General features: G+C 39.9%; 3 protein-coding genes across 5 annotated transcripts; 1 reads left to right on the top strand and 2 right to left on the bottom strand.

Annotated features, from left to right (window-relative positions):
- Positions 1-39: 39 nt before the first annotated feature.
- On the bottom strand, positions 40-5,912 carry LOC143482430 (complement component C7-like). The gene is made up of 19 exons (XM_076980802.1): positions 5,896-5,912; positions 5,086-5,272; positions 4,828-4,880; positions 4,586-4,661; positions 4,353-4,494; positions 4,098-4,242; positions 3,867-4,005; positions 3,635-3,769; positions 3,070-3,313; positions 2,860-2,973; positions 2,579-2,745; positions 2,256-2,484; positions 1,957-2,128; positions 1,780-1,867; positions 1,498-1,630; positions 1,144-1,332; positions 825-912; positions 550-731; positions 40-350 (listed from the first exon to the last, which is right to left on the bottom strand). Exons 2-19 carry the CDS (start codon positions 5,089-5,091, stop codon positions 181-183), a joined length of 2,472 nt encoding a protein of 823 aa, XP_076836917.1. The 5' UTR covers positions 5,092-5,272; positions 5,896-5,912; the 3' UTR covers positions 40-180.
- Positions 5,770-15,214, bottom strand: LOC143482433 (succinyl-CoA:3-ketoacid coenzyme A transferase 1, mitochondrial-like). Of its 3 annotated transcripts, XM_076980805.1 has the most exons (16): positions 15,021-15,155; positions 10,326-10,416; positions 9,791-9,926; positions 9,541-9,690; positions 9,292-9,398; positions 8,911-8,971; positions 8,724-8,831; positions 8,500-8,611; positions 8,265-8,359; positions 8,112-8,160; positions 7,198-7,270; positions 7,011-7,086; positions 6,821-6,910; positions 6,615-6,695; positions 6,406-6,507; positions 5,770-6,031 (listed from the first exon to the last, which is right to left on the bottom strand). In XM_076980805.1, exons 1-16 carry the CDS (start codon positions 15,025-15,027, stop codon positions 5,996-5,998), a joined length of 1,374 nt encoding a protein of 457 aa, XP_076836920.1. In that variant the 5' UTR covers positions 15,028-15,155; the 3' UTR covers positions 5,770-5,995. The 3 variants fall into 3 exon arrangements, with proteins under 3 accessions (XP_076836920.1, XP_076836919.1, XP_076836921.1); XM_076980804.1 differs by lacking the exon at positions 5,770-6,031 and having other exon boundaries at positions 6,070-6,507; positions 15,021-15,214; XM_076980806.1 differs by lacking the exons at positions 5,770-6,031; positions 10,326-10,416; positions 15,021-15,155 and having other exon boundaries at positions 6,070-6,507; positions 9,541-9,626; positions 9,791-9,898.
- ghrb (growth hormone receptor b) lies at positions 13,809-23,616 on the top strand. Its single transcript, XM_076980803.1, has 9 exons — positions 13,809-14,217; positions 15,956-16,044; positions 18,422-18,557; positions 18,798-18,976; positions 19,372-19,556; positions 20,169-20,310; positions 20,432-20,522; positions 21,986-22,055; positions 22,172-23,616. Exons 2-9 carry the CDS (start codon positions 15,966-15,968, stop codon positions 22,958-22,960), a joined length of 1,671 nt encoding a protein of 556 aa, XP_076836918.1. The 5' UTR covers positions 13,809-14,217; positions 15,956-15,965; the 3' UTR covers positions 22,961-23,616.

Consider the following 23,616-nt stretch of genomic DNA (forward strand, 5'->3'; position numbering starts at 1 on the left):
ATAATAAAAAATACAAAACAAAATGAAATGTTTATTTACAGTTATTACAAGTTCAGTATAAGTTCAATATTTATACACAATTAGATTTTTTGACTACACCAGGAAGCAGCAACTTTACTAATTGTTTCTATATTATGATCATTATTATTCTTCTTATTATTGTTATTATTAACTTTTAGTTCAGGTTGGACATTTTCCAATGTGAATGACGTTGATCTGTTTCCCTGAGCATCTCCACGCTCCTGCCTCGCACTCCGTCATGGGTTTGGCATCACCGTTCTCCACAGAGACACAGAAGTGGGCGATGTCTTCTGAACACTCCTCTGGGTCTTTACATTTACATTCTGACGCTGGAAACACAGGACAGCCATCAGCTGTCCGAGCCACAGCTACACTTTTCTGCACACTTAACCATTCTCTGGTTAGAGTGTACATGCTTGGTACAGTTCCTCTGAATTTAGATTATTTAATTATTAAATTAATTCTCATATTTTAAATTATGAGAGGAAAAAAAACAAGACTTGGCAGGACAAAACCAAAAGATCTTACCATTGCATTCCTCCCATGTCTGGCAGTCCTGACACGATGTGAATTTAGTCTCTGGCCAGTCACATGCGTTGTACTGAAGCAGAGAGAATGTCTTCCCCAGACACTGCAGCGCCCCCAGCTGGCAGAGGCTTATTCTGTTTGCCTGGCCAGGACGCACGGAGGCACATACCTTCAGAGAGGGTCTAGAAACAAAGACAGTAGCCAATAACGTTATGTACGTCCTTTGTTTTGGGCTTACATACATTTATCCCTGATTTAAAGGGACCCACACTTACTGGCATTCATATGGCATTTTGCACACACACTGCCCCACTCCAGGTTTCTCCCACGGCTTGCACTGCAGGCTTGGCTCAGCATGGACCACTGAAACACACATTTGATTATAGTGAAAGGAAATGTGAAAAATACTGTATTTTGTATGGGTTTTAAATCAGAAATAAACGTTTAAAAGCACAACAAAACAGGATAATTGGCAATTGAATACATGTTAGCGGGGAACTGGCAACAGCAATGAGACGGGCTTTGTCCTTGGATTAAAACCCATTTTCAGAGTTGAAGCTTTGTGGACACAGAAACCCAATGCAGACTCTTTACCTGCAATGCATTTAACATTGTTGGGTGCTGGAGACCAGTTGAGGCTGGCACGGCAGATGATCTCTGACTCTCCTTCACGCTGCATCCCATCGGGGCATGACAGAGACACGCTTTCCCCAATGAGGTAGGTCTGCTTCAGGGGCGTGGCGATGACATGGCTCAGAAGAAGTGGAGGATCACATGAAGCCCCTGGCAAACATCACAAATATTACATCTCACCTTATACTGTGGGAAGTGCACCCTTAACATCCTAACCACTGTCAATGTAAACTGGATACTGATAATTGTCAGAGTAAAAAAATAAATACAAAAAAACATCCAGTGATCCACTTTACGGCTGTTTTGATGACTTACTCCTACACTCTACTCCTGATCTCCTCCAGTTCAGGCTCTCTGTACATTCCGCAAAAGGGTCTCCAATATGGTGAAATCCATCAATACAGGAATATTCTATTTTACTGCCCACTGGATACACATGTTGGAGGTTCTGAACAAATAAGAAAAAGGCAAAAGAAAAAAAGGCATGTGGGAAGATGTTTAGTAATTAGCAAAAATATTTCTTTGAGTGTTTGTAGAAAAGTCCAGTTCAGAGCCACACTATAAATCTGATGTGCCAAAAGCAAATGGGAAACTCACCAGAACAAACCCATTGAGTAAGGGAGGTGGAACCTTGCATGACTTCAATGGGGTCAGTGAGGGGTCAAAGCAGTGAGGCTCCATGAATCTAAAATGCCAGTAACAGTAATTAGTCTAAGGACAAAGGGCTGTGATTATGCACATGAATGCACATGCCAAGCGTGCTCATTATCACACCTTAAGTGGTCAAGATCTGGGTCCTCACAGGCTTTCTGGTCCACGGATAGGCCAACGCAATGCTTGCCTCCGTTTCTCGGTTCGGGATTATTACAAGCGCGAGTCCTCGACTTCTGACCGTGAGAACAAGCCCCCCAGGCAGACCAGCAACCCCAACCCCCATGAACCACTCCTACGAGAACACAGCCAGTTTCACAGCAATCCTCCAAAACTGCACATTGACAGATAATACTAATACACAGAACCGTTGCAAGAAGGTAATGATTTCGCAGTCCTGTGTGTGAGGTGCGGAAGCCTACCAGCCTGCTCCCCGAGCACATGGCCAGTCTGGCACGCTGTGCCGCTAGTGTCAGGTCGGCAGGCGCAGGTACACGCGCCGTCACTCAGCACAGGTGTGCCGTTGTTCTGACACGGCCTGCAGTGGCATGGGCTCTGCTCCTCCAGGAACGACTCCAGCGCCCTCTTCAGGTGGAGCCTCTTCAAGCCTGCGCATGGTACCTCCTTTACCAGCTCATATATCGGCCTCAACTGAGAATATTACAACAAAACAAAACGCTAAATATATAAGCTGTCACTTATGACTTTCATGGCAAATAAGAAGTGTAATATTTATTAGACCTGCCTTCTGTTTGATGACTTGAGGATAGTCCTTCACAGAACCAGCCCACCTAGAGTACATTGCTTGGTTATGCTCAGGGTTTTCCAGATCCAGACGGCTCAGACCGGCCACATAAGCAGCAAAGCCTCCAATTATATGTGTCTTCACTGGCATCGTCTGACTACCTCGTTCTGTGATACAATATAAACACTGCTCCAGGAAATATACAGAAAAGTCCCTTGCTAATATACAGCAAAGACGCTTTGAGAGCTATAAAACGTAACAATGTCAGTGAATGAAGTTACCAGTGGAGCTCTTAATCGACTGAATGAGTTTTTCACATTTGGTTGTTGTCTTTTTTCGGAACAGACGTCTCTTTACACGTGTAATACATTGATGGAAGTCAATGTCTGTTTGACCTATATATCAAAAAAGGAAAACAGTTTTCAGCTGTTGTAGGCACATTTCTTCAGGTTATGTCTTATTTCATAGAAACAGGTTCAAATAGCACATACTCATCTCTCTCATAAAGTTTGAGTCAAACTCCAGCATGGCCTGGTACTGTCCGCCCAGGGAGCCCTCAGCCATGTAATGGGTACCATAGCGCTGCAGCAGGGATCGGTAGGCCACAGGTTCATATGTGCTGGGTAGAGCTGACAGAACCTTCCAGAACTCTTCAGAGAGGGTGAGGTACTCAGGGGCATTATTCTGGAACTGAGCGACCTCCACTTCATTTTTGATGATCAACAAATGGTAGGCCTGAGGAAACAATGTTTATATCTTACCTCATATATGTTTAGTTGTTGGTTGTGAAATAACCTGACAGATGGGTGGTTATGTCATTATGTTATTTCATCGTTTATGTGACCACATTAGGACCATTGGGTAGTTTCAAAGTCACGATGATTAAAAATAAAGACAAATGTGTGGGAGCACTTCACCCTTCAACAGAGGCACCACAACCTGCCGTCTCCTTACAGTATCTCAATAACAGCAATGAGCAACTCTGTGGTGTTTTGGTGGTTCTATGCTGGATTTTTTTTAAGAATGTAAAAACCAACAGTGGTAACGTTTGCTTACCTTGTCTCTCTTCAGTTCACTGTGAAAGGTTCTGTGGTCATGACCCCCTCTGATTCTGTATCTCTCCTCCACGTGCTTGATGTAGGACCAGGAGCTATTGTAGAACTCTTCACTGAAATCATCCTGAACACCAACCTAAGGAAGACAAAAAAAACCCCCAAAAACTAACTTTTGATGAAGATGACCTATGGATGCTCCTTATACAAAGAAATGCTTGTCTGTACTTGCTTACCTGAAAACTGTATCTGAGTATACTCTGTGGGAGTCTATAAAAGTCTCTGTGGTCACCACTAAACACTTTCCTGCACTGGCCGCCAAAGCTCATTGTGTTAATCACACCAGCTTTCAGCTGGCCTGTTAATATGTCAACCCTGTGAAAAACAACAAACACACATCACACATGCGTTTCTCATGTGAGCTCATGTGTCCAGCCACTTGGGTTTTAATAACCTGGGTGTCTTACCCTTTTCCAGTGAGATCGGAGTTAGGTGGAGTTTTGTGAACATTACACACCAGAGTGCTGGACTGTACACAACGCTGCTCATCTGAGCTGTCCTCCTGACAGTCTTGATCTCCATTACACACCAGAGAAGGACTGATACACTGACCTACACATACACACAGAGGTTATACAGGAGCTGATCATGATCATGTTCACTGACTTCTCTCCAAACAAACAAATTATCTTATGTTATAAAGTTAATGTTATGTCCAGTACCAGAAGAACAGCGGAACCTTTCTCCACAGCCTGTGCCAAGGGGACAACTCTTCCTAGGTACACATGCTTGCCTTTGAAAGGCTTCCCCCACACAAGCGCTCCCCCCAAACTGAGGGAACACTTCTATAGAACGCGTTCGAACCTGAAAACAAGCAGAGAAATTTTTAAAAGACAGTGTCACAGATTAATGTGAGAATTTGTACCTGGGAAAGGCACCATTTGTGTCACTCCACCTGTGTTTTGGTGCAACCATCACACTCTGACCAGTCTCCATAAGGCCCCCATCTGCAGTTCAGCGGTGGTTCACACCTGTCCGAGTAAATGTGAAAAAAATAGCTATTGAGTGTTTGATACATGCAGCGGTGTGATGAAACACTTAATGTAAGCTTTCGGCATTTAATGTGATGCAGATGATGGTTTTTTATGCTGGTGTTAACATGGTTTGTAGACTGAACATGATTTTCAGAACACGTACCTAGCAAGCAGCAAACAGACGAGCAGGACTAAGAGGCTAAACCACAAACACTTCTGGAAACACATACCAGATATGAATAAATTGGTACCCATCACTTTACATTTTTAGTTATTGCAGTTAAATTCTTTACAGCTATATGCTGTATTTTGTACTGGAGCATGACTTACAAACACTCTTTAACTGTTTCATATACATGATTATTTTGTCTATTTCTTAAAAATTATAGTATTGGTTTTAGCTAGAGGTGTTTGTTCTTACCTTCATGCTGTAGGCCTGAGTCTGTTCTGTGTCTGGAACAGAGAGACGCCAAGCTCATATAGTGCATGTGAAAGGGATTACTCAACCCAGACTCTGTTCTCTCTGAAACTCCCACATGACCTAATACCTGCGTGGTCTTGCCAGAGTTGGCCTGTTCCTCCACACACTCGCTATGTGTGCAAGCCCTCTGGAACCAGATTTATACCAGCATAATTTTACACTTTGACCTGGAAATTTACAGTACATAATCCCAGCATGATTTTTGTTGGTTTGTTTAAAAAAATCAGCCCAACTGATTTGTACCCTAAACTATTTGAATGGCATTTTGCCTAAACTATTTGAATGGAACATCCAGCCCCTTTGGCTAAGGAATGTTGTGCAATAATTGTTTTTGTTGCATGAGTCGTCAGAAAGGGTCAGAAATGTAAGTCTATGTCCAGAAGGCTTAATTCTGGATTTTTTCTTCTGCCTTCTGCGTGTAATATATATATATATATATATATATATATATATAGTGTTAATTAGATATATGTGTTGTAAATAAATAAATAAACATATACACACACACACACAACACACAGTGTTGCTATTTATACACATATATCTATGTAAATTAACACTATACTTTACAAAGGTATATAAAACTATTATGGCAGAAAGAAAAACATTGTCAGCATATTTAAGTACATTCTAAGGTTTTTATTCATACAAAATCACAAGTAGCTTAAATAGTTAGTGTTAAGAGGATCAGTGTATTAAGCAACATTATAACATTTTGTAATTATTTTTTCAGATGAGGTGGTAGCTCACACGATTCTGTTTGAGGTAATAATCATTGTACACAGAGTCTTGGATCTCCAGGCTAGTTTGAATTAGCACACCAGAGTGTCTCCAATTACTGGGCTGTTCCTCATATTTGCTGCATTGCCTTTAAAGTTGGGGAAATCTGAAAATAAAAAAAAGATTAAAAAAAAATTCAAAAAATAATTTCATAACAGAAGAGTAGGTTAAGTACATCCACATATTATTTATTTTCAAAAACAATAAGAGGGAAGACGAAATGAGTAAAAGTATCTACACTTACAACTCCACTGTTCTACAGTACCACAGACACACAGCCACACAACAACACTTCAGTGACGCGATGCTTTGTTTACTCTGAAGCATGACTAATTGACTAATGATTTAGATATGTTTGGGAAGTAGTAAACAGATTAAACAGTACTTACTTTAGGCAATCTTTCTTTTATCAGGTAATATAAAAATGCAGCCCACGGCATGTAGCAGTACATACATCTTCGTACGCTTGCTCAGACTTACCTCAAAATCTGTCCCAGTACATGCCCTGATATCATTTGGACTTTGCCCCTCCCAAATTTCAATGAGAGTGAGTCCTTTGGTCTTGTCTACATCAAATACCGCCTGTCTCAAAGGAATTCATGTTTGTTCAGCATCTTTTCAAATATATAAGATAATAGATATATATACAGTATAAGTCATAGAGCAGCTTTCCTCTAAAAGGGTTTCACCTTTTCGGTGATGATGCGATCCACACACTGCTTTCCAGTCAGGGGCAACGAGCACGTCTCCAGGATTTTGTGCTTCCCACCCTGTAAGTTTGCACATGAGGTGGTGATCAAGCATGACCTCACAGTGCTGCGTATCTCAACAGAGGAAGACTACAGAGGAAGACTACAGAGGAAGACTACAGAGCGTGATACACTGTGCACGCCACCTTGGCCGAGTGCTCCATTGTAACGACGACTTTGGTCCCAGCACTGGAGACCAGGTCCATGGCCCCGCCCATACCCTTCACCATCTTGCCCTATGGGAAGAGGACAAGAGTACCAGCCAATTGCCCTCCTGCCACAAGGCGTGGCTTATAGCTGAGCAAATCACCAGACAGGAAAAAGCACAACTCATACAGGAATCATCCAGTTGGCCAGGTCCCCATACTTAGACACCTGCATGGCCCCAAGCATGGTCAGGTCAATGTGACCTCTGGACGGCAAGAGAATGGAAACAGAACAAATTCCAGTTTCTGGTCATTTCTTTCAGATTTCAGGCTGCGCATACAGGTTGGATGCAGGCAAAAGTAACGGTCCGACTCACCCCCTGATCATGCCGAAGGATTCATCGCTGGAGAAATAGGAAGACCCTGGAAGAACTGTGACTGTCTCCTTACCTGTGGTAAAGATCGTGGGGTCACATCAGAGAATGCAAACAACAAAAAAACATGTTACGCTGAATAATCTAAATAACAGTAACAAAGGCAGCTACTCTGGTAATTCATTTAGGATGAATAGCAATTAAGAACATGTTGTGTTAAGAGTGACAGTCTTGAAAAAAATATGACAAAATATACCAAACACAGACTGAATGCACTGCCAACGAGGAACTCACAGATGGAAATACACACTTAACGTCAGTTACTAAACACCACAATACCATGGCTTCTGAAACGACCATAGTGTAGAATAAGCAATTAGTAAGTCCGGTGCCTCCTCTGCATAATCTTACAAAGCCCAAGAATACAACGTTTATTTTTACACAACCATCTGTAAAAATACCATACTCTACCAGAGTCATATCTACCATACTCCAAGAGAGTAACTTAAACAAAACTGAAGAGTGGTTTAATGAAGATCAGAATGAAGACACATGACTTTCACGACTGCCCAGCTAGTCATCGATGATCCACTCTGCGAAGTTCTGGATGACACATTAGTCCCTTCATCCCTCAAAGAGCTGGAGACTTTTCTTTCTTAAGGAAAAGTCCAGTATTGGTCACCACACAGCTGAACTCTATGACAGCATTACAAGGAAGGCTTGAAGACAAGCAGTGGTCTCACTCCTCATTAGGGATTTGATATTTCTGTCAAATATATCATTAGGTGACCATTGTTAGGTCTACACTGTTATGTCAGAGACTGAAGAACACAATAAATATTTAGCAAAAAGAAGGCAAGAATAATACTGCACATTTGGTGAATGTATTGAGCAACTAACATTAAGAAAATTCATACCTGCGTTGATGAGCTCAGGATCAACCTCACTCTCTGTGGGATAAGGACCCTACAGTAAAGGTGCCAGAGTTTCACACTCCAGCAGAATGAACCGAATGCTCTTCTAACCTTTAGTGCTTCTCTGTGAGTTCTGTTCATGGGAATGTTGCTCACCAGTCCTAAAATGCCATTTTCGCTCTGCAGATGCACAGTGATTTCAGGGCTTATGTAATTGCTGGCCAACATGGGAATCCCAATACCCAGGTTAGCTTCATGAGGAAACGATTAAGGAATTAGGTATTTGTTAAAAGAGAAAAATAATACAGCCTTCAAATTTACACTTCGAATTTACTGACAAAGATCAATGAGGGCAATATTGCTAAAGTTGTTTTCTGTGTCTGAAGGATACCATACATCCCATGGTGAAATTCCAGCGCAGCTCGACGGATGATGCGTTCGCGTGTTCTGTCTGACTCCTTGCTATTGGGCTTCACTGTCTGTGATGACCGAACTATCCTTTTCTGCACAGACACAAGCAACAGAAAACGCTAAATATAACTTCTGTCTGTGAGCATTAGCCTACTACACGAAAGAAAAAAAAAACTAAAAAAATGTATGAGTATCATGTCTTGCCTCTATTCTCTTCTCATAACTTGCTCCTCTCACTACCCGATCTATGTAGATACTAGGCACATGAATGTCCTCTGCAGCAAAACTTCCAACATCAACAATCTCCTCCACCTGTGGACCAAAATAACTTGAGCTGAGCGCATGCTTACAACAGAGAGACTAGAAAGCAAAAGTGAAATGCAACACTGACCTCCACTATTGTTACTTTAGCTGCCTTACACATGGGCTGATTGAAGTTCCGCGCTGTTTTCCTGTAATTGCAGTATTCACCAAAATCTGAGGTCAGTGATGTGACTCGTAAATGAAGGAGTAATGTCATGTATTAATAGAGTGCACAAATATACTGACCCCTTGTGGACATTAAGGGCAATTAACATTCAGGGAAAACAAGTGTTTAGAAATGTCTATAATTAATTGCTATATAGTTTTAAATGGTACACCTGTTATGTAACTGTTAAGGAACCTTGAGGACATGGAAGCCTCAAAACTTTGAAAGGCTTAAAAATGTAATTCCATTAAACTGCTAAACATGGTTAATTAAAACACGTGCTACATACTCTAAAGACTTTACCTAAACACAAGATTCCCTGCATTGTCACATTTCCAGGCCTTTATAAGGGCAAAGTCACCAGTAATTGCTTTTTCCATGACAAAGTGCCTTCCACTGAACTCGCGCACCTGTACACATAAATGAGACAAACAGGTCAAGGAACTTGCTAAAAAACTTCCATACTGAAGAGAAATGAGTGACAATCTGGTTTTTAGAAGTTGATCCAAGTTTACAAATGTTAGTTGCAACTTTATAAACTGTTAGTTGCACCTCTCTCTTCTCACTGGCAATAGCCACGCTTCCATCTCTGTTATATTTGATGGGCGAGCCCCCCTCCTGGATGAGAGTACCATAGCCTGTAGCAGTGAAGAAAGCTGGAATACCTGCACCACCCGCACGTATCCTTTCTGCTAGTGTGCCCTGTAGGACACGTTCATTAAAGCCTGTTAATGGTTATGAGTTATGAGGTTACAATGAAAGAAGATCAGAATAGATGAGGGTGAAAATGTTCAGGTGCTACCTGAGGGGTGAGCTCCACTTCCAGATCTCCAGACAGATATTGCCTCTCGAACTCCAAATTCTCTCCCACATAGGAGGAGATCATCCGCTTAATCTGGTTGGTTTTCAGGAGTAGACCCAGGCCAAAATTATCCACCCTATAATAACATTAACAACAGAGAGGGATTTCACCAAAAAAAAATCCTTCACCCAACAAATTATATTAGCATTAGACTTACCATACTGAAATCCTGGGAACATTGCCACAAAAATGCAAAATGCAACTGTATGATTCTTACTGGTGCACAAGACAGAGTTTTAAAACAACAATGGTGGTGATTTTTTTCACACCTCTGTATAACCTAATTCCCTGCAACATTTTTATTGATTTGCATACATATCTGTCTCTCTCCCTCTCCTGCAAAGCCCTCTTTCCTGGCCTGAGCTATTTCCATTTCATATTGTTTAACATGCTTGGACAGGAAACCACCATAGAGAGCAAATGTAAGACAATATAATGTTGTCCTATTAAGACAATAGAGATGAATTGCTTGTACCCAGCATTGTTGCTGACAGCTGTGAGGTGTTTCACTCCTGTTTTCAAAAGACCACTGATGAGGTTCTCTGGTATGCCACACAAACCAAAGCCTGGAAAGGAAAGGTCAAAATAGAAACACTCAGGGAACAATGTGTGTGTGTGTGTGTGTGTGTGTGGGTGGGTGTGTGTGTGTGCGCATAAGTCACATGACCAAAAAAAAGCATCAGTGAAGTAATGATAAGATACAGCTTAAGTACTTTAACGAGAAACTGAAGAGACATTATACTTCTATAATCCAACTACTCATGAAACTACATGGATTGTATTCTATATATGATACCAGAAATGTACAGAGAATAAATGCCACCTAACACCATGTTGCATGTTACTCTTGCCATAAGGCTTGTAAAGGTGTGTCCAGCACACCAACACCGTGCCAGCCTGCCACACACTCGCTCTGTGGCAAGTTTAGCCCTAACACATGGTTCTTTGTTCCTGAGATCTTGGGTTCTCCATCACATTTCATATTATCAGTTTAATAAATCCCTCCTTTGAAAACATTTGCCTTTGAGGGGTGTAATAAAACTATGATTGATGCAACTCAGCTCCCACACACTTGTTGTCTTCTGCCTTTCAATACATTTGAGGTTGGAATTTTAATGCAGTAAAGAAAGAAAAGGAAAACAGAAACCCTCATATCATTGAGGAAAGTGTAATCCAATCTCTGTTCATTCACTTTAAAGTTCAACATAGTAGTGTTGACCAAATGGTCGTGCAAGTTCAGGTTTATCAGTAAATTCACACAAATGAACCCTTTATTGAGATTAATGACAGAAACACGTCCCACAAACAGGACACACTCAAAAAAAGAAAGCAAATTTGAAAGCTTTCACCCATAAGATGTTTTCAGTGTGCGCAAACGTGTACAGAGGTCAGGTACTTAGTTTAAGCTTTCAATACGACAGCCACTGAGCTTGTACACAGACCTCCAACCAGCAGAGTGGAGCCATCTGGAATGTCCTGGACTGCTTCTGTAGGGCTCCTGTAAAAACATACACTTCTGGAGTGGGAGCTGAAGATCCAGGAGCCGCAGCATTCCTGTGGCACATCACGAGGGCCTTCAGAGATGTCAGGGTGTAAGGGGGGCCTGTTTCTACATTACTGTGTAAGGCAACAACACCAAGCATCCTAAGGCTGAAAGCTTTTTAACGGCAACATGTTTCTTCTCTACAATCAACTTCTAGTGGATTTGTTGAAGACCACTGGCGTAGAACCAAGTTTATTTACAATGGGACGGGGGATGAAATGCAGAAATGTAACTGCTATCTTTGGTCTTTGATAAAACAAAAAGGCACGGTTTCATGTTTGGCAGAACTCTAAAAGCCCAGTGTGGCAATGTGGACATAATGTGTGCTCCTGCAAACAGAACGGCTATTTGAACAGTGAATCAATACACTGACATTAGTTCAGCAAATCCCTCAGAATATGGACAGTTTAAGTCCAAACCATTACTTATGACTACAGATACAAGGCTTTCCTCTGTAAAAGTCGTTTACAGAGGATATTATGTGTTCCAAATAATGTAGCCCATCTACTGCCATGCCAAATTTTGGTTTTTAATTATCCAAATCATCAATGGTCATTTCAGACTTCATAGCTGCTGTTGGCTGGATATGTTTCTGGTAGCAAGCCACTCCAGCTGGGCCATAAACACATTGAAGTCTGTCTTAAACACTCACATCAGCACTTACGGAACCTGCTACCATTCCACTATCATGTTTTTGCCATTGTTTGAGAATAGTTCACCACCATGCAGTAAGATGTACAGTAAGATGTAAGAAGATCCTTAAATCAACACAGAGTTGATGCTTAGGTGTTTCTAATAGGTGAACAGTGAGTTTTCATTTGAACACATGTAACTGTCTTAATGTATACTATTTCAAACACACCAAGTAAATAATCAACACAACTTCCAATTATGTTTAACAATATGTGTCTGAATGTTCAAAGGAACATGTAAGATTACATTTCAATTAACAAAACAAGAATATTGGTATAAGTGTACAGTATATATCGCCAAAAAGTAGCAGTAAGGATGTGATAAATCTAAATGCAAGCTGACATAGGGTGACTTACCTTGTTATACCGAAAACAGTTTATTCCACGTGCTCTAAATGTTACAGATATGTTTCTAAGAAATGATCCTGACCTGAATGATACTCTTCGAAAGGCCATGACTGGAACAGCTTACTCTAACCTTCACGGGGAAAGAATTCACTTTTCACCAGAAGCGCTGGCTCGATCGTGCTGTGGGCAATAGCTGAGGGCAGGACGGACACCGCGGGGCGGGTAGGGGCCTCCTGGACTAATACCCCTGCTTCTCTCTTCTCCACATACATCCAGAGCACTGATAACCTAGTCACTATATATTTACCCCCACTAATCGTTTCAGCAGAAGAGACATTGTCATTTAGTCTGTGCACAAGCAAGGTACATAGCTGAACATTACATATTATCACAAGCATTACATATTATAATAAAATTACAATGTAGATGCTTTTTTGAGATAATTGGTACAATTGATAAAGGAGGCATTGAATTCGAACTAGGTGAAAACTTTCAAGATAAATGTAGCTAGAACTAATATGATGATATAATATTTTGGATGCCAGTGTATTACAAATGAAGGTGAAGATAACAGAACCAAGTGAATATGAACATAGATTTAGCTGGTATGAATAGCTGTAGATTTAGCTGGTATGCTCAAAAGAGGCATAAATCAGTCACAATGACACCCCCCCCCCCCCCCCCCCCCCCCCCCAAATACAGACACGTGCACACGGGTACAGAACATGACGTGCACATTCCTTCCCAGCATGCGCACTATTCTACTTAAGAGTTATTATAATGAACAATTGCACGTGTATGTAGGACACGACGGGACTCACGTTTCTGCCTTTATGAGAGGTCAAAGATCACAGCTTCTGCTACACACATGACAGCTGCAGATAAGTGTGGAGAACGTTTGGATTCTGATATCGGATGCAGGTGTTTTAATTTAAAGATATAGATGGATATTCATCTATGTATATATCTGATCAAAAAACAATCTCTTACAATATATTCCAATTTTACTCACTCCATTTGTCCCTCTTCCGTCACGTGTAATAATTAATAGCTACTACAGTGATTTGAATTAGCCTACATGTCTAAAAGAAGTCTGAAAACGCAGGTTGCAGAACTGCTTATTCATACATCAAATATTCAGGTATCAAAATGTAGACAACTACAGTCGAAGAACGAACACGAACCAGAAAGGCGCTCGATTTGGCTGTTTAATTTAATGTCAAAACAGCTCATAGTGAATTTTTTAATCGATCTTTTCGAAAGGTCTTCGCCCTGACGATAAACAATCGATTAATTTTCCCTAAAACACGTATTCGCGTAAATAGAAAAAGCTGAATGTTGATAAGAAAGCGTGTAAGCAGGAGTTTATACGATTAGGTGGAGTAAGCTACAAGAAAACAGGCAACCAGCCCTATGACTGCAAGGGCGGAGTCCTTATAGTAGACGAATGTGAAAATGCCCTGTGTTTGCAACGCCACTACTGTTTAGACAACTTCATACGTCTCCTGTTTAAGGTTCCCAAAGTATTTATCACCAAATGTGCTTTGACAGACGAGCGACACGTATGCGGGATTCATAACTGCGCAGTGCGAGCAGAGATCTGGATCTTGTGCGATCTGTCGAAGGATCGAGCAGCGACGCGACGCTTCGGCATGTTGGGGTTAAATGCACATTTTGTCCGATGACTGATCTGACTGCACAAATAAGAATCGCGCGTCCAAGTTCGGGATCTGCAACACGGTTTCAGTGGGAGTATCAGGTGTTTTCAAGTCTATCTTTTAAAGGTAAGTATTAAATTGTAATGCGACTTGAGACATGAGAAGTCCATGGCATGGTTATGAGAGACTGCACCGTTTTTTTTCCCACGTGTCTCACATGCTGTGAATATTCCCTTCCTCTTATTAAGCCTAAACAGCTTCATTAATTCAGGCAAAAGTTTGCAGTGGCCAGTTCCAAAATGCGTCCTGTGTACCAGCGCACATACAATATTATGAGCTTTATGAGTGGATGGAACTCAAGTAGATGGAAGTTCTGGATGACTGAACGTTGTACGTCATTGCCCCAGGATAATGTTTGTGCTGACTGACTCACAATTTAAAAGATAAAGCCAGAAGATACACAAATTACATTTAAAAAAGAACAAATCTGAACAAATTAGTCTGATATAATAGTTACAATATCTTCTTTCTTGTCCTCTGTGCTCTGGCTTTCCTGGGCATAGAGCATATCCATACATATCCAACAGCTATTTTTAACTCGCAAAAACTGTTATAAGGAAGTTAGGACTCTTAAAAGGGGTTGTAGATTTAAATCTCTTCATGGACAACGACAGATACATGCGCATAGTGTACTGTGCTCATAATAATAATTCAGTGTGCAGTATGGTTTACCTGTATTTTGAGAACTTGTGTTCTGTTCAAGATTAGATTTATTAAAAATAAATGTTTTAACATATATATTTTAACATTTACTTAAAATCTAGTTCTGCTTTAATGAGCTTACGGCACAGTTTCTGGTTATTTCCATATTTTGGTAATACCAAGGCAAGATTTCATGAAATCATTCCAAAAAAAGAAAAGACCCTCACCTGTCATCTCCTTACACAGTGCTGCCAGTTAGGACGTAAAAGATTTGCAGTGTTTGTGACATTTTTACACTTGTGAAGGTCACTTACGCTGAAGTCTTTGCACTGTTTTTGCTTTGTGTTGGATATCTGGTCTTTGTGTGGCTACAGTTCAGCTGGGTCTGTTTTGAATTTTGTTTCTCCGGGAACATGTCAGTACACGTTGAACTATAAAAACCTAGACTCATCTATGTTGATTGTAGAAAAAACATTCCTTACTTTGAATTAGAATTTTAAAAGATAAAATTATAAGGTGTGCTAGGGTATTGTTAGGATATACATGTAGCATCTGTATCTGTAAACACTTCTTACCCACAGAGCAAGTCAGATAATTGTTTAAAAAAATGTATTTCCCTTTAGTGTAAACCTTGGTGTGGATGGAATTGCTTTGCCAGTGTGAAGGCAATAGGTGTAATTCTGAGATGCTGTTTCTTAGAATACACTTTCCAGAAGCTGTGACCTGGAGTGCCGCCAGGGTACAGAGAGGGTGTATTTCACAAGCGCTGGAAAGGGCTCAATTATTTTCCTTAAAATGAATGTGATGGTCTGCAGTGGCCTCTTTACACTTGATTTGATGATACCATCAATGTCATAGATTGCGGTGCATCTCGTGTAATAATTTTGAATATGAATGCAATTCACTGGTCATTTTCTTAGGTGCAAAAGAGCTGCACATTAACAATGGACTGTAAAGGGAAACCTTGTATAAATTGTATGTTGTTAAAGGACAAATAATTAGAAATAAAGCGGTGCATTCATTTAAACCTATTTTATAGAGTAGAGTCTCGACTATTCACTAATGGTTGTTGGACGATAACAATGACATAAATATGAGTTTGAAATGCTGCCTTGTACATTCCTAGCAGCTAGTTATGAATCTGTTAATCCTGTCTACTTAGGGATCGTGCCATGAGGATCCAACATTCCTTCTGCATTTTTCTTCTTCTTGCTACTGTTTCTACTCAAGCTCTGCATCCTACAGCGCAAGGTATTGCAGTTTTTTTAATTACTATATGACTATTCTTTTACAAAGGGGTTCTTGAAGGGATCTTTGTTTGGCATCAAGTCCAACATTTTGCCGGTTATACACATATGGCACAACAAGGAACATATGGGATAAGACGTGCTGTTGAGCATTGGCATCCATCAAAAAGCAAAAAACAGGATGTTTTCATCTAATAAATCCCTTCTGGAGTGTGGCGTGTTCAGATGCCGTACCCCGCTCACCTGTGTTACACAGCAGTGCAGTCTTGTCAGTTTTGTTTTAGTTTGAAAGGCCTCTGCTCCACAAGCGTGGTGACTATAGCTTGCTTTACACAAAAGTAAATGAATGAATCTACATATATTTACATATATCAAGGAAGAAGCTATTCGGGGTAAAACGCTCTCCCAGGCCCAAAACTGGACACTGTATGGTAGCAGCACACAGTCACTGTCGGTTTGTGGATTTGACCCTTCATTTCTATACCTGCATTTATTTTATTCTGAATGTTATAGCTGATTAATTATAATTTCTCCGAAAATTTAATCACGATAGTCTAAAACCATATACAGTCTTTGAAGTGGAATCTCTCTTCACTCCATTGCTTGGAGATTTTATAAGCCGTGCCATGCTAATAGGCCCATCCATCTCCCTATATTAGGCATTAAACCTTGAATACAAGTAAATGGTCCTGCACTTTCTTCTGAACATGAGTGGGCATGGTGAATGCACTCGGAGAGAAAGCTTTGTGCTACAGAGCCCTAAATAAAAGAGGATATAATGAGTTGAGAGTGGACTATGTGCATATCTGAAGTGGAGATGTAAGCTGCAAAATTTGATATGTAATTTACTATTTCCTACTTAACCATGTATTACTTATTCATGTACATGTCTGCCACAAACATCAGACAGCCTTTTGTACAGGTCGATGTACATTTTAACACTAGTTAGTGTATAAACTGAAAAAACCTACATGTATTTGGAGATACATAAAACCTAGAACCTTGAAATCTATTTAGAATTACTTATTTATAGTATTTAATTTCTTTAATTTTCCTTTACCACAATATGCAGGCTTGCAGTACCTGCTGATGATGTCATTTTATATGATCATAGATGGCCTGTTTGTTGATTATTGTTAATTATAATTAGAGAATCACCTGCCTGGCTGAAGGAAGAAAGGAAGCAATATAACAGTATGGAGTATGGAGCAGAATAATCTTAGACCACTATTCACTTCAATACCTAGTGTGATCATTCCATTCTGAAAATCCCCCGGAATTGTTCATGAAAGAATAAATAATGAACAGAACATGTTGCTTTTGCTGATGTTCAGATGTGAGGCAACTTGTTTACACCTCAGTAGAACAGCATTTCGTCTTGCTATATTTGTTCAATCTGTCCCCTATTGGTCTAACAGAGGAACTTCAATCATGGGAGAGTCATAAACAGGAAATTAATTTTTGGCTTAAAGCCAAAATGAAAATCACTGCAGCATGCGTGCACCCTGTTCTGATTAACACTCTTTTCCCACAAAATGGCTTTAATCTGAAATTAATTTGATCAGAAATTAATCAGAAATGTATGTTGTCTTATTTTTTTCAAGCACTAACAATCATGTGCTTGTATAACACATAACTGCTAGAGGAATAAACTCCAATAGATTTGTGTAGTCTAGTGTAGATAGTGCGGAAATGGAACATGAAGAAATTCTGATAAGCCCTGAAAGTTTATATAGAAGTTATCCTTGTTTGATAGCATGGGAGTCACAACATAATGTGGCAATACAAATGAAGATTGATTTGACTTTCCTATGTTTGTATTGACTTGTCTGCTTGAGAAAAACATAAACTGATGATCTTTATTTTAAAGATTATTTTTAGGCAGTTTAAGGGTAGTGTTTTGCTGAGAAAGCTCTGGACCTGCCCTGTGCTGCTAGTCGAGTGCTGTTACATGTGAAAAATGCCGGCAAGGCCTTCCAGGAAAATGCAGCCAATGGCTTCTCAGGCTACAGCTGGGCTTTATGTTACATCGTGCTAGTCCTTCAGTACAAGAGTGAAGGACATTTTCTGCTTTCTGAAAACTTGACTGATCAACCATGTCTCCACAAACCTCAGTGTATTGTTTTCCTCTGGGTCTTCTCGTGAAGAATTCTTATAGTCTTTTACAGTTGTTACCTCTCAGTACTGCTGAATATTTGGTCAGAACTTCAATTAGTTCTAATCCTGCTTAAGTATATTATAGTTAAATATATTAGACATAAACAAGTTTATGTAGCAATTACATTACAAACTAAGTATAAAATGTAACAGGTAGTGGGTAAATGTTGTCTTTTTCACTCCATAACTGAGGCCAACAGTTCTTACACACACTTCTCTCACAGATCAGAGCACCTTGAGACCTCATCTGACTGGTTGCTTTTCCCGGGAATTAACGACTTTTCGTTGCTACTGGGAGGCTGGATCTTTCCAGAACCTCACAGAGCCAGAAGATCTGAGACTTTTCTACATGCTGGAGAAGTAATGACCGTCTTGTGCTAAGTGCTTTGTTTATTGCATTGGCATCATTTAATGACATTTTTACTGCACTGTACTCAGTACTGTGTCATGCATACAGCTAAAATGACACTGCAGTTGAAAAGAATATACTTTCCAAAGGATAAACACATTAATCATTACTTACCCAATTAAAATGATTTCACTGGTAGCATAACTTTGTCTTCAGTGTACATAATCCTTGCTGCTCCCTCTTCCGCGTAGAGATTCGAAGAAAGGTGGAGAGGAATGGAGGGAATGTCCAAGCTACAGTGCCACCAGGCCGAATGAGTGCATCTTCAACTCCACCTATACTGTCGTTTGGTCCGCTTATGCCATTCAGCTGCGCTCACGGACGCAGGATTTCGTATATGACGAAATGTTCTTCAATGTGGAGGACATCGGTAAGCCAAGCTGCTCGGCCACTGCGGATATCAATAATGTTTTGATCTGATCAGTACCTTGTGTTACATCAGTTACCTTGTGTAATAATGTCAGATTAATGACACAGTTCTGTGTGAAGCCTGTGGCCTGATGCATGGCTGGTGAATTTCTCCTCACTTTTGTTAATGGCTAGCCTCATGTGTCTCATAGCTTTCCCAATCGTGACCCTGCTTTTTTATCAAAATAAATTTATACATCAAATTATTCTCTTTTTAGGATTTTCATATCCATCATTCATATTTAATACAACGCAACATTTTTTTTTGTATGGTGCTATAACCTATTTTAGCCTATTTTTCAGAAACTCTTGTGCAAGGGAGCAACATACTCACAGTATGATAAATATTTTATCCAGTATTTCCAGACCCACCCGAAGGGCTGAACTGGACTTTGTTGAGCATGAGTTCAACTGGCTTAATCTGTGATGTGGTAGTCAGCTGGGAGCTGCCAACCTCAGCAGCAGAGAATGTGAAGACAGGATGGATGTTGCTTTTGTATGAGACACAGTTCAGAGAGAAGGGCTCAGAGCAGTGGAAAAATGTGAGTCTGTCAAAACCTTCTTTTTTTCTTTCTAAATCAAAACGAACCCTTAAATGCTTAAGCATGTGATTTATTGGTAGCATAACCACATAGGTAAAAACTCATAAGTCCAAATTGATTTACCTGCATTGATTTACCTGTAGACCATCTAATAGCCATATCTAAATAATCATAATTAAAAACAAAGATATGTCCTTACTGTCCTTATGTCATTGCTGTTGATAAAGACAAAGTCAAATTAATCTTTAAGCCTACATGAGCTCATGGCATTTGTAACGCATTGACAAATACTGAATGGGATAAATGTTTTTTTAAGTGGTGAGGTAAGCTATATGTTTTAACTTATTCACGTTATTTTAACTAGATTAAAAATGGTTTCAGAGGTTTCTATTGTATTTCATCATAAAGAAGATTTTGTTCAGAAAAGCTTTATCAGAAAGGACATTCGGATTGAACACATGCAAACAAGCATGATAAGTGCTCTCCCTAATGGACTTTTTTAGATATGCTTCTGTTCAATGAATACCTCCATCCACTCCCCTATAGCAGGTTCACTCAGTACTAAAGTATATTTCCTTTGTGGTTCCTCTGGTTTTGTTCCTGTTTATCCAGCTGGACAGCGTGAAGGACACCCAGGCGTACGTCTACGGCCTCAACAGCAATACTCAGTACGAGGTTCGAGTGAGGACGAAGATGCGAGGATACAACTTTGGAGAATTTAGTGACTCCATCTTCATACTTGTTCCTGGCAAAGGTCCAAACTGATAAAAAAAAGTATTACTTAAAAATTAGACCATTTATGTATTTTATGATACTGTTCGTGTAAAGTGGTGTATTTTGATTGAACTTGGAAACATTTCTTTCTTTACATGTAGAATCACGAGTTCCTTTAACTGCACTGTTCATCTTTGCTGCTCTGAGTATTGGATTCATCCTGATATTGATTGTGGTTTCGCGTCAACAAAAGTAAGCAACTACCTTGTCAATAACAGATTGTTCATCTGTGCGATTTATTTTTGCGATTGTAGTTTTCTTGCACTGCACACAACATACATCATTTCCATGTTATTTATTTATGTAAACTCCCCAATCTGCAACAATACAGAGCATCAGACACCCAGAGCATCAGACATACAGAGCAAATGCCCTTCAGTCAAAAATGACTTGAATCACTACCCTTACTATAAAAGCAATGTTTTGTGTGGTAAATATTATATTTGTTACTGAAAATATGAAAAGTAGCACTGCCACAATTTGAACAGATTTTATACTATCATGGGATGAGCAAATTGTGGTTGTCATCATGTACATACATGTATGTAAGCACTTTTAACAAATGTTAACAAATGATCTCTTTCGCTCAGTGTCACATAATAAGTGAAAATTAGTTGCCTCTAGTTCACTTCAGTAGTTCTGAGGTAACCAGGTAAACCTTCCTGAAGATCAATCTACTTTAGATATGAAAATGCCATTTTAACAAGATGTGCAATCCATGTGTGGAAATTTAATCTAATATAGATTTTAAGGCAAGGCAAGTTTATTCATATAGCACCTTTCATACACACCAGCAATTCAAAGGGCTTTACACAAGAAAAGAAGTTTATTACAACCCGAGGTCTATCACCTCGGAAGGGTCGGTGCCCACATTTAACACAAACTCTGGCTACTTCGCAACTATAAGTCAGATTGGTTTTTTTAATGGCTCGTTTATCAGACTTGCATGCATAAAAAGTCATTTAATCGGTGTATGTGGTGGGGTGTGAGCATAAGGAGTCTATGTCTACTTATTTTGTAATACACATGCTGTACATGGACAGAATGGACATCACAAAGAAACAAGCCCTATCCTCAGAGAATCTCCATCAGCTCTGTGTTTGAGGGTTTTTAGGCCTTGTTAAGGCACCATAAAATTGTACAGAAATCAAAAATCATATATTCTCTTTGGCTATACATACTGAGAAGCAGTCTGACCAATATGATTGGTCATGTAATAAGGCAGGCTCTATAATGAAAGGCCAAAGCAATGCAAAAACACCAACACATCTCTAAAAGAGAACATTTATGTGCAGCACTCATTCCTACATACCAAGTATACAACAATAAAACCACATATATACACTTGGATTCAAGACAGCAATGTAAAACACATTGTCCTTGTCCAACAACACAAATGCATTAGGCATGAGTTTTTCAATCTGTTACAGGAATATGTAATCTTTGGGAATATGTAGCAATAGCCTGAATGAAGAAGTTAGAACATTTCATTTAAAGGGTGTCTGATGCAGTACACCTTGTCTAAGGTGTGTTTCTGAAATAATTGTAATAAGGACACTTGATGTCCCATAATCTTACTGCTGGACTTAACAATACTGAGAAGTGATACTGGGTATTTTCCCTTAAGATAACGTTTTCTCTGATCATTATTTCAGGCTTATGGTTATTTTCTTGCCTCCTATTCCTGGGCCAAAAATTAAAGGAATTGACCCAGTCCTTCTACAGGTATTTATTCCATGTTGTTTAGTATGCTTTTGTTCAACAACTTCAACCTTCACATCGTTTTTATTTATGAGATCAACATAACCTGAAGAAGTTTTCACTTTTTTGTCTTTCTAAAGAAGGGCCAACTGAGTGAGCTTTCTTCAATACTGGGCACTCATCCAGGCCTGCGACCAGAGCTGTACAGTAATGACCCATGGGTGGAGTTTATAGAGGTAGACATTGAGGAACCCAACGGGATGCCGGAAGGCTTCGAGACGTCGCTCCTCATTGGTGACTCTCCCGTCTCCGACTCCCCACCCGTGTCTAGTGGCTTCCGGGACGATGACTCAGGTCGTGCAAGCTGCTGTGACCCTGATCTGTCGGATCACGATCATACGAATATTCATCACCCTTCAATAAATGAGGGGTCGGGAACAGGAACAATGCGGCCAGTGGTTATTCACCCTGCTGGGAGACCTGCTTGGCCAAACAACCTCTACTCTCAAGTGTCCGAGATCACACCACGTGGTGTGGCAGTGCTGTCCCCAGAAAAGCAGAACATGATTGATAACTACAGCAGCTACGATGAACCTCCAAAGAATGAGAAGATCAAAGATGAGAAGAAACCCCAGCTGATGGCAACTCCCAATGAAAGAGGTTACACCTCAGAGCTGGACACAAGCAAAATCAGTGCACCTCATACAGAGGGAGAGCACAATGTGGAACCAAAGGTAACACCACTCGCCTCAGCCTTTCCTATCCTTGCCATGCCATCTCCTCCAGAATACACCATGGTTGATGGAGTTGACTGGAAAAACAGTCTGCTTTTGAAACCAAACAAGCCAGTAGCCACTCCACTTGCTGCTGTGAAAGTTCCTGAGGGATATCTTACTCCTGACCTACTACAAAGCATTACTCCACAATAAATAAAACTGCCTCTGCCAGCAATGGATCCAGATGGGTTTTGAGCAAGAATGTTATTTGTTATGGGATATAGGACAATATTTGCAAGCTCCAAACACGGCATGTTCCAAAAGACTGAGCCAAACGGTGCTCGTATTGGAGCCAAGCAGATTTCTCATATGGAATGTTTCTAATTACTCCAACAGTTGGCAACATCTTAATTTGATGAATGTGGTTGTGTGTAATTTCACTGAACCAGAGATTTATGATGTAGATATTTTTATATAAACACATACAATTCATTGTTTAATTCTGTATTTAATTCCTAAATCTATGAATTATACTAATTGACTATTACACCATTTTTACAACACTGACCTGTAGCTATTATTTAACCATTTGTTTAAAGCAAGCTTCTTGGAATGTAATTCTTATGGGACTTTTTTTGTTTTGTTTTTTTTTTTTTTTTTGCACCTTATTTTGTGGTAGATCTATTATAGAGTATATTTGAGTCATAAATGTAAGATAATGAAAACTAATGCGTGTTTGCTGTGCATTGCCTTGCTAGCCACATTGGAAGGCAAGTTTGTACAAAATTGAAAATATTTTAAATTGTGTGACTGGTTGGTTTGTTAATTTACATATTTTAAATAATAAAACAGCAGAATTTATGCATGGA

This window comes from Brachyhypopomus gauderio, chromosome 18 (genome assembly GCF_052324685.1).
Source record: "Brachyhypopomus gauderio isolate BG-103 chromosome 18, BGAUD_0.2, whole genome shotgun sequence".
Lineage (NCBI taxonomy): Eukaryota > Metazoa > Chordata > Actinopteri > Gymnotiformes > Hypopomidae > Brachyhypopomus > Brachyhypopomus gauderio.